Source organism: Gymnoscopelus braueri (assembly GCF_963280865.1).
Source record: "Gymnoscopelus braueri genome assembly, chromosome: 4".
NCBI classification, from domain to species: domain Eukaryota; kingdom Metazoa; phylum Chordata; class Actinopteri; order Myctophiformes; family Myctophidae; genus Gymnoscopelus; species Gymnoscopelus braueri.
Genome location: NC_137605.1, coordinates 30377034 through 30393777, shown reverse-complemented (window position 1 = coordinate 30393777; position 16744 = coordinate 30377034). Strand labels below are relative to the sequence as shown.

General features: G+C 39.7%; 2 protein-coding genes across 2 annotated transcripts in view; one reads left to right on the top strand and one right to left on the bottom strand.

The window, feature by feature from the left end:
* Nucleotides 1-1534, top strand: part of bcan (brevican) — a gene marked incomplete at its 5' end in the record, with an annotated part of 16354 nt that extends 14820 nt beyond the window's left edge. Inside the window, one exon of the mRNA XM_080425866.1 lies at nt 1-1534. This exon is cut by the window's left edge and continues 2 nt beyond it. Coding sequence (XP_080281992.1) covers nt 1-126 — 126 coding nt within the window. The 3' untranslated portion in view covers nt 127-1534.
* Nucleotides 1535-3672: 2138 nt separating this feature from the next.
* Nucleotides 3673-9324, bottom strand: hapln2 (hyaluronan and proteoglycan link protein 2; the record flags this gene model as incomplete). The annotated part of the gene is made up of 5 exons (XM_080425865.1): nt 3673-3950; nt 5741-5923; nt 6382-6498; nt 7429-7785; nt 9312-9324. The coding sequence occupies 5 exons, from the start codon at nt 9322-9324 to the stop codon at nt 3673-3675; spliced, it is 948 nt and encodes a 315-aa protein (XP_080281991.1).
* Between the last annotated feature and the right edge of the window lie 7420 nt (nt 9325-16744).

Sequence of the window (16744 nt, the reverse complement as noted above, 5' to 3'; positions counted from 1 at the left end):
TTAGCCCATTCAGTGGATGGAGAGCAGGCGACAGCACCTCCATACCAGAACAAACAGGTGGAGATTGGGGAAACAGCCACAGAGAAAGCCACTCCAGAATTCTGGGACATTAATTGGAATTTCTAAAATCACACTATGTCCCCCCCCCCCCCCTCCAAACACTCCACCCTACTGCCCACTGACTGTCCAGCCTCGTCCCTGCATTAAGATGGACCCATTAAAGCAATATTGTCCTACAGAAGAGTGCAGGGATCCTGCAGTCACGGATAACCTGGAAAATATAGAATTGGACATTTTCTTTTCCAGGTCTTGGAAAGGTTGGGGGGAAATGCATGATGTGGATTTCCTACATTTACAAATGTTTTGAATGATGTGTTGATAACAAAAGAGTACAGTATAAATCAAATATTGGTGCTGATAGATCTAGGTACCACAGATGGAATCATGGGAATAATAATTCTGAAAACAAATCAGAAAACTGTCCCAAGTGACAGTCGTAGCAAGCTGGAGCAAAACTTGACACAGTTGGGAATCAACTATACCATGTGAATTATCATGGAATATTCATTGAACAAGCCATGAGTGGTATTTGAACACTGTAGCAAATCACCAGCATTTTCAGTAGCCACGATTATACTGTAACATCGCATTGATTTGATGTTACTTTCATTGCATGATCACAGTTTATCATGATACATTACAGCCTAGAATAGATGAATCTTGCACAATAATACATGTGGAGTGAGCTGAATGGGTCACATATTGTTGACAAGCATAGTTATGAAACAGTATTTTCTTAAGTGACAATGTCGGGCTTATGCATTTGACTGCTAATTCCGTATAGATTATGATGGATTATATTTATGATACCTACTGTAGAAGGGAGTTCTTGATAGATGTTTTGAGTAAAGTGCAACTTAATGCTCAGCCTCAGCTGGTCTGAAATTCACTGAAGTCACTTTCCTTCTCTCATTAGTTTTCCATGAGTTTACCTTTAATAAGGATTTGTCTGAATCTGATTTATATTTCATGTATTGTCCAGTACATTTCAATTCAAAACGTAAACATCCCTTAAACCAGATTAACGTACGGAAATGTCACCATATGACGATGTCACATGCCAAAAATAACTGATCTACAAGCTCACAAGGCGATGAGCTTGTAGATTGGCCAATTTCAGCATGCGACACTAGCCTTCAACAAAGTATAATCAGACTTTACAATACTCTGGTGCTTTTATTCTGGTGTCTTGCAGACTTTATACCATGGTTAGTTGCTACTGTATGTACTGTGTTTGTATTCCGCCAGAATCTCAAGTTGTTTTCTTACACTATAACCAAGTACCTAGTAATGAGAAGAAAAGTTTTGATAATGTGAATAGATATAATAATAGCTGATCAAATACATCATTTTGTAGTTCTGAATTATGTCCTATCGTGGAACATGACCGTAACCATGAAATTAGTGCTAATTGTCAATGGATGACTGCAAATCCTAATGTAACAAATAAAAAATAACTGTATAAGCAGCAGTAATATGGTACAAATAAAATAAAAATGAAATGTATCCAATGAAGAGATGACAAATAAAATGTAATTTTGTAATGTAGTCTGCATTTTTACTGCCATCATTTGTTTAAAAATGGCTGATGTTAGGTTGAGCCAAAGGTAGATTAAAGGGATATTTCACATAAAAAGAATATTTTGGTAATTTTATCGTCTACTCAGGCTTTTAGGATCACCCCGGACCGATTTTTAAGTTGCTTGATTCAGTACTTAGATATTTGATATTCATTTTATCAGACACGCCCCCTTCCTATACAAACACATTGTAACTTCAAACTCCATTTTAACTCCATTTGTTAGATTCATCGGAAACACCCGCCCTTGGTTCTGGTGACTGACATTGTCCTTCTAATACGTGAGGAGACCGTATTTTTACAATTACTTTTTTCATTTATTTTAAATATTTTTTGGGGAAAAGAAATAATAATAATACAAATAAAAATAATCATAAAATAAATGAAAAGAGTAATCGAGAAAACACAGCCCCCTCACGCATTAGGAGGGCAGGATGAGTCACCAGAACCAAGGACGGGGGTTTTTGAAGAATCTGACATGTTAAAAATTTAGTTTGAAGTTACAATGGGATAGGAAGGGGCGTGTCTGATAAAATGAATATGAAATATCTAAATACTGAATCAAGCAACTTAAAAACTGTCTCCCAAAAAGCCTGAGTAGACGATAAAATTACCCAATTTTTTTTTAAAGTGAAATATCCCTTTAATTGGAAAAGATCAGATATATATTTTGCACTCTGTGGAGATTGATGCTTTCACAATTAAGTCATCAAATGTTTTATTATTGTCAAGCTGTTTTAAAGCAGGGTTGATTGGGATGGTAGCATGGTCTACCTTTCAAACACTTGCAAGTTTGAAGGCAATAGATCTACGTACTGGAGAAACTTGCAAAAAGCTCTGTTTGAGCTAAAAAATACAGTAATTGTAAAAATGCCATTTATTAAAATAATAATAAATAATATTGAACTTTATTTATATAGCACTTTTCAAAAACAAGAATTTATAAAGTGCTGAACAGGACAATATGATACAATACAATGACAGTTAAAAAGATGAAAAAGCAATGCTATACCATTTTAACCGTGTTCAATTTTAAAACATGACATTGTAATCGGTTCCATAGCTTGGGAGCCATAACTGCAAATGCTTAGTCCGTTTTTGATTTGAGCTTAGTCGGAGGGACAGCAGCTCAAAGACACCTTGAAGTATGGCAAGGTTTTAAGAGTTCAACCATATTGGAGCTCTGCCATGCAAGGCCTTTAAGTTCTAAAACGTGCCGGGATTCATGTGTAAAGAGGCTAGAACAGTAGTAATGTGAGCAGATCTAGATTTAGGTGTCTTGGTTTTTTATCAAGTTGTATAGTCGATTTAATGATGACTGAGTAACAGTGCATTACAATAATTCAAACAGGATGTGACAACTTTATAACTTGGAATGACATGATGGGGCATATCTTTCCTGAGATGAAAGAGGAAAAAGAGGAAAAAGTATGTGAGGTTTGTGATATGCTGATTAAAATGCAAACAGGAATACAAATTAAATTACATTGCAGGATAAGGAGCCATGGGATTGTTGAACTGCTTGTGCAATGGGGTCACGACCAATGATACAAAAAATATATGGGCCATCCACTCCATGATGTCAAGAATAGAATTATGTAAGTATGCTTTAACCCAAAAATCATTTAGGTTAAAAAGAAAGATACCAGTTGTGTATTGTCAACATAAAAATGCAAGGAAATCTGCAGTTGAATAATGTGACGCAAGGGTAACTTATGTGAAAACACAATAGGCCCAAGAATGAAACCTTGAGTTACCCCGCAATTGAAAATACACCGAAGAATTCTCCACCTTTGGAATGTTGAAGTTAATTTGTCTATATGCTATACACTCTTAAAAATGATTTCACTGTCAACACATCCATTTGTTTCGTTATTGACAACTGGTGCAGGTTTTCAGCACAGCATAACGTTAATAACAACACATATTGGAACAAAATGTGTTATCAATACGGTCATGGATAGGCCAATTTGTATTGTTCAAAACTAGACCAATGGATGTGACTACCTTTGTAAGAGTGTGCATGTGCTAGGCTACCTATAACAATAGGCCCCATACAGCCGCCGTGTCTTGTCGGGGAATCCAAATGAGCGTACCCCCGACTCAGGCAGGCCCCCACAACGTTCCCTTGGGCTGGCGATGGGATATCGAGCGCTGCCATCTTTCAGCCATCCGCCATCACATTGGTCGTATTTGTGAAAATACCAGGCAGAGTAAAGCTGGCCAACCAAAGCCAAGTCAGCACCTTTATGTTTACATGCTTGCACTGCTTCCCTAAATGAAAATGGCCCTCCAATGTAGAACACAGACCCTGTGGAAGGAGGGAAATGCATTAACAGACTTGACCAAAGAACTGCCTACGGATAGACAACTGAAGTCTTTTGTTGTTTGCAGTCACTGGTTGAAGCAGTGTAAAATGTAAAATTATGTTTTATTCTAATATAAAGTAGCAGCTATTTACTGAACGCAACAAAGAGGCAACTACTGGTTTTATCCTGTTCTCTGTAAAGCACTTTGTGCATTTGTAACCAAAAGTGCTATTCAAATAACATTTCTTATTACTGTATTTTGTTATTTACAAGACCTTATCCGGAGTGGCTTATGAGTGCAAAATCAGAGTTAATGGCATGAACCCTAATCAACAAATGACAGCACCATACTTCCTGACACACAACATGCCAGCGAGGCAGTTCGTTTAATGCCGCAATGGCCGAGTGGACAAAACTCCTACTAAAGAGAATGTTTTCCCATCTCAAAGTTCTATACGGTATCTCCGTCCAGATGGCATTATTGTGAAGTGACGACTGACGGGGTGATGATCGGTGTCATTTACTATTGTAAGTGCTAGGCGTTCATGTGATACTTTGTCCTTCATGTAATTCATTATGTATGATGGTGTATAATTTCATTTTGTTTTGTGACTGTTCTACATGTGTGGTGGTAGAGATGGTACACCCACTATGATCAAGTTTTAACTCCCTTTAAAAAATGTCTGACTGCAAAGCAGTCTCAACAGCAGATGTTATTGTCCCCCTCCCACATCCTGATGGCAAAGGTAATTGTGTTATTAAGACATATTATCATTCCATATCAATCCACAGACCAACTTAATATTTCAAATGGCCAAAAATATATATATTTTGGACACTTATACAAGAGAAAACATAAGTGATTATGTATAACATGGCAAGGTGTGTCCCTTAAAGGTGAATGAAATCCTTTCCCCCCCTTTTGTCCTTTCCTTATTGATTTTTGTCTTGTCACGCCAAGGTCAGCCTGCAGTGTTTATTTGCAGGGTGACAAATTACACAAGTAGCCAAGATTTCATTCCGTTTTGAAGATTGAAACAAAAAAATATACAGTACATTGTAAAGGCTATTAGGTGTCAGTAGCCAAAAATGCCATTTGCATCGGTGGTTCAGCCAACCCCCCAAAAGATTATGTTGGCATTGTGCATTTCTGAAAACCACCGATACGTTGAATGACATTTGTTTCTGAACCAAAAATACGTTTCAAATCAACATTTCTAGATGTGAACCATGTCGACTCATGAAACTAACCCTATAGTCTCACTTACTTTCATTGTCAAGTACTATATGTAATGTACAACTGTGCTGAGTTGACAGCACAGCCATCACACAGCCGAAGCAAGTGCAGGCACTCGCTTGGGCGCCCTCACGGAGCCTTATTTTGAATGCCATTACTTTTACTGAGTCGGCATGGTCCACATTGTTGACGTTTTCTGTGGTGCCAGCGGGTGAGGGGGGCCGGGTGTAAATATGTTGGATATTTGCCATGTGACTATTCTCACCTGGGTGCAAACATACACGCCGTTAAAGGTCACGCTGGGCAAGACCTAGCCGGTTGAGTGTCTAAACGGAAGTGCCAGAATTTGGTGGAAGTGCCGCCCAAGGAAATTACGTTGATGCTTTTACAAATCTGTTTACATTCTCCGTGAATGAAACCCAAACGATGGAAGTCCCGCCCCTATAGACACTCTCTGCAATAAGTCGTGACCAGGTTTTTCTCTTCGCAGATGATTGAGTAAATGCTGGTCAAAGGCATGTGATGAGTGGTCAATTGTAGAATAACTCAGCTTACCCGATGTTAAAGATGTAAAGCAAAACACATCAAAGCGATCATTAATCTTGTCTTTTGGTCCATAGCTGCGAATGCCAGGCAGAAGCTCTCCTCCACAGCTATCTCGTGGGTGTAAAATAGGGTAATGGACTGTTCCATCAATTAGCCATCCAGCGTTGCACCAGTCCAGACCCTCTGTCCAGGCTACAAAGGTAAATATAATATAAAAAATATGCATCAAGTTATTGGTCATAATAGAGTACACTCAACGATAAGTTCAACGTATCACAGCATCTAGTTTGGTACAATATACACTTTTTCAACACATGTTAATAAGAACACTTATTATTGCTTTTTATTAACTTGTCCATAAATAACTCAAATGTCCTCACAAACTCTCCCAGGGAGAGTTTTTAAGTGTAGGCAAGGCTTTGCTCAAAAGTACACACACGCACACACACACACACACACACACGCACGCACGCACGCACGCACGCACGCACGCACGCACGCACGCACGCGCGCACACACACACACACACACACACACACACACACACACACACACACACACACACACACACACACACACACACACACACACACACACACACACACACACACACACACACACACACACACACACACAGAGTAAAGGCCTACCTCTGTACAGCTGCTTGAATGTGGCTAGCATGCCATCTTGTTCTGCACAGATCTCCTTCGCCTCATTGTATGTGAACTTGTAGCGACCAATTCTACTCTGATATGGAAATACCACTCCTAAGTGAATAGAGTTCATTGTTGAAGTCAGAGTTGTCTATGTTGATTTTTGAACACATTTTGTTTCTAATTCTGTTATAGCAAATGTAATTACCATACTAACACAAATAAATCTTGCTATTGCAGGTGAGATAACAGTGTACATCTTTCTCAAATATATTTGATGTAGGTCAGTGAATTCAGCAAATACAGAACTTAATGACAAAAATAATGACTTGATCTCTTGACCTTAAATTCCCTTAGAGTTCACATCCCACTCTGTTACGCTTTTTGAACTCCCTCCTTTTTTTTCTCCCAATTTAGTTATTCAGCCAATTTCCAATGTCCCTTGTACTGTAAAGTCCCTTGTCGCTGCTGACCCCTACAAGACGGGCATGTGTCCCCTATTACACATACACACGCATGTGGAGGGACATGCTATTCTCCCCCCACTGAACAGGCGCTGACCAATCTGCAGCCGTCACTAGTGCAACGACAGAGATGACCCACCCCGCCCGGCTTCTCTTCTGTGGACACGCCCAATTGTGTTAGTTGGGATGCCAGGCCAAGCCGGGTGAACCACGGAGAATTCAAACCCATCTCCACCATGGTGGCCAGGAACTTTACCCACGCGCCACCCAAGGCCCCGCTCTGCTATGCTACTATTTTTGGAGACTTCCAAGAGATCTTCAGCATACCCTGAAGAAGGCCGCGCTGGCCGCTACGCGTGGGTTATCCCAGTTTTTAACTAATTATTTTCTGAACTAGACACATCAATAAAGGCTTTTTAACTTTTTTCACCAGAAGAGTGCCTTGTTTTTTTTCCTTTGTTGCAAGTTTTCAGTCCCCTACCAAAGAGCACCTTCGCTACACTTTTTTGAACTTCCGAGCACCCAGACCCTGAAGATCTTCAGCTTAATTGATGTACAGTAAGTGTAAATGTTGGACTACCTTCAATCCTCAAGGTAATGTCAACACTCTCATCCTCGACACCATTGATGAGCTCGCAGCGGTATCTTCCGTCATCGTCCAGTTCAAGATGTCTGAGCTGTAGCGAGGCGTCCATGGTGTGGGCCTTCCGCAAGGAGGCCCGCGGTCCAAGGCGACCGTAGGGTTTGAAGGCATGACCGTTTGAGATCATGACAATGTTCTCTGTTGCTTCCTTCCTTGGTTCCACTTTTGTCCATTTCACTTTGTAGTGGGAAGGCTTGGCTCTCAGCATACATGGCAGGGTGGTGTTTTCCCCTCTTCGACCGATGATCTCAGCATAAACAAGTGGTTCGATTAGATACTTAAGCTTCTTATGCGCTGCGAGCAAAAAAAGTGTCCAACAAAATTAGTGGCATCAAATGTCAGTTATATATTACAGTTGTCACAATTATTGACATTGAATTTCTTCTGTGCACTATTTCAAGTGTAAAGTCTCTTAAAGGATGTTTACTCTGTAGTCATGATCGTACAATATCAAGATGATCAACAATATAAACATCTACCTGTTTTTTCTGTGATGTATATAGCAGTTGCCCAGGTGAAACAACTTGTTATTAGTAGAAAAACAGCAGCAAAGTTCATGATGAAATGAATCATTTGTCCACCCTTTTCCCCTGCAGTTCATGAAAATGTAACAAGACCAACAAGACCGTATTGTTAAGAAAATTACATAGACAATTCCACAGCTACTATGAGGGCAATGTGAAAAGTATACAGGTATTATAGTTGGCTACACAATTCATTACAATGGTATTCTGTGTTTCCTACAGCATGTAAATAGGAATAGCAATAGGTGAGTAGGATTAACTGCATACAGAAATAACAACAACATTTTGGTTGCAGGGAAGTGTTTACTATCTCTATCCGACCCACATACTGTACAATATGACCTAAAAAAAAAGGAAACACTGAGACAACAGAACCTGTTTAGTGCAGAAGATGCAAATGTCCTTTCAGTGATGGTTGATCAGTCACCACGGTTATCCCTCATGAGAATGATGCTTTGAGGTTGGTAGCCAAAAGTTCACCCCTCTTAAATAATTACCCCTGATCAATGTTATTCCTGAATCAGCTTTTTCCTCTTAAACTTCTCTAACCACGAGTCCACCCTCTGTTTTCTCCTAGTTGTCTTGTCCAGTTCATCTCTCTCTCTCTCTCTCTCTCTCTCTCTCTCTCTCTCTCTCTCTCTCTCTCTCTCTCTCTCTCTCTCTCTCTCTCTCTCTCTCTCTCTCTCTCTCTCTCTCACCCCCTCTCTCTCCCACATTACAGTCTCTCCCTCTATCTGGTCATATGTCCAACACAGTGTACAGTCTGTAAACAGGATTGTTGTCATCTCTTCTCCAGATGTCAATGACTATATGAGTGTCTGCCATTATTTCTCTCTTGTCTCTTCCTCTTGCTAAGATGGAAAAAATGAGGACATGTAGGCTACAGTACAATTTTATCTGTGTTTTTTCAGCATGCGTAACTTAGCCAGTACATCAATTAAGTCAAATTTAAAAGACATTTAGCGAGTGACAGAGGAAATATAATTAAAACAAAAACAGAATAAATATCAATTCGCTGTGCGATTGTCACACATTTTCTTGTAACTCTGCTGCAAGGTATGTCCATTAAACAAGCCATATTAATTTGTGCTTGAATTTTAGACAGTAAAATTGTTAATTTATCCACGTGCAACTCTGAGGGTGTACAAACATAACCAAATGGACCCATAAGGGCCTATTTGACATTTAAATTGACACTGAGGATTTCTACTGTGTACATTAATGTTGTTGTGTCACTGAATCATGTTAATGAGAAGCCTGCCTGAGTAATTGTAACCTTTCTCAGATGGGTATTACCGAGGAAAACCATTGTGTGCATTCAGCCATGTCTGTTATTGCCCACACAGCATTGAGGGCAGCAGGAGAGGATGCAGTGTCGCCTCTGGTTTCCTGTGCTCCTGTGGCCCTGGAGGACAAGGGCTGCATTGTCAGCCTCATGGTGTCCCTGCTCTCCGCAGTGACAACAGGCGGCGGTCACACAAACAAGATTCAATGTGGAAAAAATGAAATAATGGGGTTCTTCTGTTTCCCCTGTGTCTCCTCTCCATTGTGCTGTGTTATCAATGGAGCTCTTTCTTGGACCTTCCAAGTTCACAGCAATTAGTATTCATCACGGCACACTTAGATGACAACTGCCCCTTCTTTCTCTCTTTTGGTAGCTGTTTATCACTTTTTGGTAGTCCCCTCATTTCTCTCATCTACCTTTCTATTTATTCCCCCAATAGTTCCTAAATTTTCCCTTGCAATACTTTATCTGTATAAAAACACAGTAAAAAAAGTTGCTTAACCTTTTTACACATTTTGGCGCAGAGTGCATCGGGGGAGTAGTTTTAATATTGTTTAAGATTTTGTTCTGTATGAAATTAACAAAAAGAATGTACTACATCAGATGGCACTGGTGAAATGTAATTATTTACTAATGACTTGCTCAAAGCCTATGAGTGGACTGTTACATTTTGGCTCAGAAATTCTCAGATTGTAACTTTTAGAATGTTCCTCAGAGTAGCATGTTAAAGACTGTACACCTTCAGAACTGAAGTGCAAGAGCATCTTATTAATATGAATGGGGCATAAACACATATGGTAAGGAAGTAGGCAACGATATTTATTGTCTATAGAATTTCATTAATAACAACGAACTATTACGGTAGGTCCTGTTTTTTAACCAGATTAAGGTAGCTTTCACTCATGGTTGGCGACCCTGGTCATTCTCCTTGTTCAGTGAATGGGTACAGTAACAGAAACATTGCTCTCTAGTGTCTATGTGTGTAACTGAATTTTCTAAATCATAAAAAAAAAAAGAAAAAAAAAGAATGGTCAGCAGTAAAGTAAAAAAAGAAAACATTTTGTTGTAGTCAGTGGGCTAAATATGCCAGACCACCAGTATAAAAACACTATTAAAAAATAAAATAAAATTATGTCCAGGATTTTTTGTTTGTTTGAGGGGCGGGGTGGGCCGGGCGGGGGGGTTTCTTCGAGACACAACTTGCAGAATGATATAGGGAAAAAAAATTATGTTTCAAATGTACTGTAGCGAAGGGGTGGTGTTAAGTTCCACGTAGTTTCGTCTGGGATTCTGTATTCCTTCCCTTGTCTATCTCTCCTTCCCTCTGTCACTCACTACAGGTCTCATCAGCTGTCAATCAACCTGTTACCTGGCCCCACCCTCATCCAATCACCACCATCTGCTGTCTATAAAAGGTTGGGTCCCACCTCAGCTCATTCTCTCTCAACCATTTCCTGTTTGTAGCCCTGTCTGTGTAGCCTTGTTTGTAGCCCTCCATTTATGTTCCCAGAGCAAACTTTTGTAACTTAGTGTCTGGTGTCCTACCTGAAATCTGCTTAGTATATGCTGCTGCCTTGGGACAGGAAAGACAGAGGCCTCTATACATAGACACCACGTAGGCAGAACCTTTGTTAAGCACACTAGGTAAGGGGTGGTTGCCACTTATGTATTTTTGAACATTGTTTGGTTAGAGTAGTTAGGTAGGCAGGCTTTTGTTTTCACTATACAACGTAATTAGTTAGTTAGTCTGTCTTTTTTGTCCCTAGCTGCTTCTTTTGTTGTTTTGGCAACACCCGTGTCCCCCTGGTAGTGGCTTACTGTTTTGGTTTATCTTATGCCCTGTGCATACAAGACTTTGAGGAAATGTAAATATTGCAAATAACCTGCTTGAAGAGTAAAAGCACATCGCACCTTTTTGCTCAAGCCCTTGTGTGGTCTCCGTTATTTGTACTTCCTATGCTCAACAACCTGTTTACATTGTTGTGTTACAAACCCAACCCTAGACCCTCAAGGGTTTCATAACGGGTGGGACCGAGTAAACTTGCTTGTGGGCCAGACCTGACCTGCGGGCCACTAATTGATTATCCTTGTGGGATAATCCTTGGCCTACACTCACAAATGTTTCCAATCCAAAAATGGCACCATGACTGATGGATTTGTTTCAGATTATTTATTTTTCATATCCTTTTATCTTAAAAAAAAAGAAGCTATATTTGATCTAAATGTTGATGTCATTAAATACACTTCTTCTTCACATCTTATTTTAATCTAAATAATGACATGAGCTAATATTTAAGAGTTTGGATATTCATGCATAGTTACACTGTATTTCGGTTGAATGCCATACATCTTTTATAGTAAGGTGGTGCACCTCATTAGTCAAAAGTATTAACAGTGCATCTTTGACGAACATTCTCGAAACTGCAATCCACCTTAAGATCCTCAACGTACTGTTGCAGGCAGCTGAGTACACTGAACGGACAGTTGACGTATTTTTTACCATAGATAAGTTAGGATGATACAAGACAAGCAAGCAGGTTTGGCCTGCCTGCAGCTCTGATCTAGTATCAGTTTACTGAGGTTCATCAGTGCATGACTGTTGACGAAGGCTGACATCCTTTGGGGTCATGGAATCACACTCAAAGTATGCGTTTCTGACAGCTTGTTATCATCTTGAAAGATACCCCTTACCTCCTAATCTTTCTGACATTCTTAGAAATGGCCGTTCTCCTAAAGTTGTATGTCTGACAGGTGCTGTGAAAGATGTCCCAGCTAAGAAATTTTAAACGGTAAAGGTTTATGACAGGTTTAAGGGGTACCCCTTTCCTGACCGCAGATTGCCTGCAGACCCCTACCTGGTCATGCAGGTGCATGGGGGCGGTATAGCTGTTTTTGCATACCTTAGGTGTGTTAGCTTACGGATTCTAAATGGGCTTGCATTTGACCCTTGACTCCCTAGTAACGCATGGAACAATGATCACTAGTAAACAACCATAGTGGAACTGAAAACATTTGCTATTTTGAATTCCTTTACTTGTCACAAAGGCTAAATGAAATGAGTAGGCCTACAGTAAATGCATGTAGCCTAAAATATATCTGCCTAAATATGAGGACATTGACAAAATCAAATGTAAAATAGTGAATTTGGCTCCTATGTATCTTAAAATTATTACACAGAAGCGTCGGGAGAATCTGTTAATCGTCTTGTTTCTCTTTCCTTTCTGAGCCTTTCATCGTGTGCATTATGGGAGTGTTTCACAATGTGCATACAGTACAAGTGAACCTAGAAAGCACGAGTAGCATATCTTCTAGGCTAGAAGGTATGCCACTCGTGCTTTACAGTAAATAATAATGAACTACATTCATGTTTTAACAATTTGTGATTTTTAACTACCTTCAAAAACCTTATCCATCTTTCAATGAAATGGCTGACAAAGGATTCTACACACATTCCTGAGTGAATGTGTAGATTTTTTGGAGGGTGCATATTTTCATGGTCTGATGGTTGATTGTTGTCTGACATGTCGTGTGATTTACAGATCAGTCAGCGGGCAAGCAAGCTCCACCCATTAACCCAACAATCTTAACTGATTGGCCTACTCATTTATCTGGCAGAGCCAGTTTTAGTGAACTATTCCAAAGTTTCCTTTTAGACCAAGTGTTTGACTGTACTCGTGCTGTTGCCATTTCTGTCTAATAAAGTATTCAATCAATCAATCAATCAATCCTTGTAAAATAGCATTGGATTTAGAATCGGGTACAATTACCTTATGTTGTTTTTGCACCACAATGCATACACTGAATATTTGTTTCCCCCCACATCATTTTTAAGCAGTCAGCATTCAAGTGAGATAAAATGACAAACAGTTTTTCCATGTGGTCTCTAACATGGTTAGAATTATTGACACGTCTGAGGATTATTAACCAGTCAGCTATCAGCTAAAGGTTGGATTTTGTACGTGTGAACAATGTGATACAGTAGTCACACTGGTCTATATACTGTACAGATACTGATCTCAGGTATGGGACTGTTGACTTATGTCTCCTCCTCTCTCTCTTTTCCTCTATTTACCCTGCAGCGTCTCTGTGCTGTTTTTCCACTTTATGCTGACACTGATGCATTACACAAAAAGTGCAAAAAAACATGAACATGTCTGTGTGTGCATGAATGTAGCAGCATAGTGCAAATGTAAAGTATACAGTCTTCTTCTGACAGTATGTTAGCTGACAGCAAGGTATTTTACTTTCACAAAAATAAGACGCAGATATATAGCTTCTATTCTACATGATTGTAGATATGTACTGTATGCAGATCATATGGTGCTATGCATGTACTGTATACTCATTCTGAGGTCCACTATATAGTATATACACTGCATACTATAAACATTAGCCCACTGTATCCCAAACAATGGGTCGGGACCCATGTTTGGGTCGCGGATCCAGTCTTTTATCGGTCGCGAGTAAATAATCCTCTTTCTTTTCTTTTTTTTGACAATTATTTCAAAGATTTTCAAAAAATCTGAAATTAAAAAGATATATAAAACATTTTCAATTGCATTTCATGAATTGTCCAAAAAAAAACAAAAAACGTTTTAATATGTAGTAAAAATAGCTGATCTAAAAGCTAACAATGCGACGCGTTGTGAGCTTGTAGATCTGCTATTTTCACTAGTTAGGATACCGGGAGAATTTCTCTTTTGGGTCTCGAGCTAAAACGTTTGGGAACCCCTGCATTATCCTACTACTACTGTACATCTGCAGGTAAGAAGTACCTGTATGTCAGTACAGTATTGTATGTTATCTCAACATTGCATAACGTGCATGCCTGTTCTTGCGCTTATCGCCATCACATCTGGTGCCAGGCCCCTAGTAGCCTGCTCTGTTACCATGTCTGTCCCTTTTCTGAACCCCCCTTCCCTCCCATGTTCTGTCAACCCACGCTGATTTCAAGATTGTTTTATCTATGGGGCCCAGGAGCCAGCCTGCTGTGCTGATGGAGTGACAAGGACTGCGCACTTAACAGAAAACACTGTGGCACGCACACTCGTGCAGTTCCTGGGCCGCTGGGATTCCTGACTTGAATGAACGTGACGGAGGGGTGCAATGAGGAGAGGAGGGGGGGAGAGAGGAGAGGAGAGGAGAGGAGAGGAGAGGAGAGGAGAGGAGAGGAGAGGAGAGGAGAGGAGAGGAGAGGAGAGGAAAGGAGGATAATAGTATAGTAATGCACCGCAAAATCCTGACCCTTGTGGTCTCTGGGAGTGTTTTTACACTCCCAGAGATAAATGTATACACACTGGATTTTACAGTGTGGGAAGGATGATGCTTGGATCACGGCTATACTGTACATCTTGAATTTTGATCAGGTAGATGTACTGTAGACCAAACATCATATTCATCACATCAAAGTCATCTGGTCTGTGTACTCACTTTGGCTAAAGTGTACATGAAAAAGGAGTCAGGGGACTTTATTTTTGCTAAACATTGTGCAAATGAGGGCTACATTTTAAACAAGCCCATAAATAGGGCCCCCTATTTACAGCTACTGTACTTCCGAATCAGAAACACTTTAATGAACAAGTACTGCATCCAGGGATTTGTCTAGGCAACACCGGTGCAGAGACATGTTGATAATTTACACAGTACCATACAGTACATACAGGCACAGACGACGGCACAAGGACAACGGGGATATACAGACAGTACAGGTGTACACTACAGTGTACTGTACAGAATATCTGTCAGCATTCACTATTTCAGCTACAGTACAGTAGGTGCATTGTGTAGACTCTAGAGTGTTGCAAACAGTGTGGTGTGTAATATTTGAGGAAAGGTTACAGTGCATTATCTACCATCAGAGATGGAGGTCAGGATGACAAAAGCGATGTTAGGTATTTGAACTAGCACATGACTAGTTCACGCTTGACTTGCTCAAATATTTAGGCCACGTCACGTGAGCTGCTACTCTTCATATTGGTACCTGACAAAAGCGATGTTTGGTATTTCATCTAACACATGACTAGTTTACGCTCGACTTGCAAAATATTTAGGCTCTTCATATTGGTCAATGACACATTTATCTGACAGGGGACGAGAGATGTGGCTGAAGCCTAATTTATAGCTATAATGTAAATACCTTTTATACCTACAGTATATTGTTGTCGCGCACCAAAAACAGCAGATTTTCTGTTGAAAATGATTAAATCTACTGTTTTCGACGAGCGATTCCAATGTGCAGCATAGACTCCTGTTGGAAAGTTGGGATTCTGAAAAAGGTGATCATAATCACAGGGTTTGAAATGAAATGATGATAGTACAGTACCATATCAGCAACAGCAACTGTACGTGAGGATGAAACTGACTTCATGTATCTTCATGTATGTATCAAATCATGTATCACATTTTTTGCAAATGTCATAATAATTGTGATGTGATATAACAACTGAATAGCTGTTTTATCACATGTGGATAAACTGTAATATGGTGGGCTAGATATTTCTACTTTATTTTTCATGATGCAAAGTGTTCACATTTCATATGAGAAAGACACTTGCCCTCAGGTTTCCATTAGGAAATGAATAAAAGTTGGATACCTGTGCATCTTGCTGTTAGTCTGTGGGATTGGAGTCTACTCTTATAGTATATATTGTGTTTGCCATGAAAATGGCTCTGAGGGAATACTTTGTTTAAAATTCCAATTGTAAATATTTAAACTGTAAATATGCTTATGCATATCCATAAACTGCACTAACCATGGATTCTAGTAAAGACTCTGGAAGTCATTATTCATATACGTAGGTAACATCAGTAATATGAATTCCACAAATGTGTGTGTGTGTGTGTGTCTGTCTGTCTGTCTGTCTGTCTGTCTGTCTGTCTGTCTGTCTGTCTGTCTGTCTGTCTGTCTGTCTGTCTGTCTGTCTGTCTGTCTATCTGTCCGTCCTTCGCATATCACCGTCAACCGATCTCCTTCACAACCACACCAATAATCCGTCCGTCCGTCTGTAGGTCACGTATTCTGATAACCGTCTGACACATCGACTTCAAACTCGACTGATGTCATACTCCATAGTACATTTTACCCACCGACAATGGGTACTGCTCTAGTTAGAATAATAGATCATGTGATGAGAGGACAGTGGTCAGTATGTTTTCCTTTGTCCATCAACATTCCCAGTAGTGCTTTTTTTTTGCTCTTTTTTGCACTCTCTCTCTTTCTTTTTTTAAATCTTATTTTACTGTTGTTATTATTATTATCATTATTATTATTGATAATTATTATTATTATTATTATTACCTATGCTGCAGCATTGCCTGAAGGAAGCCGAACAATAATACGTTTTACTCTTATGTACCTGTACACAAGATGTAACAATAAAGCACAACCGTGAACCTTGAACCTTGAAGTAAGAATACTATGCTACCAGACATGTAAATATTACAT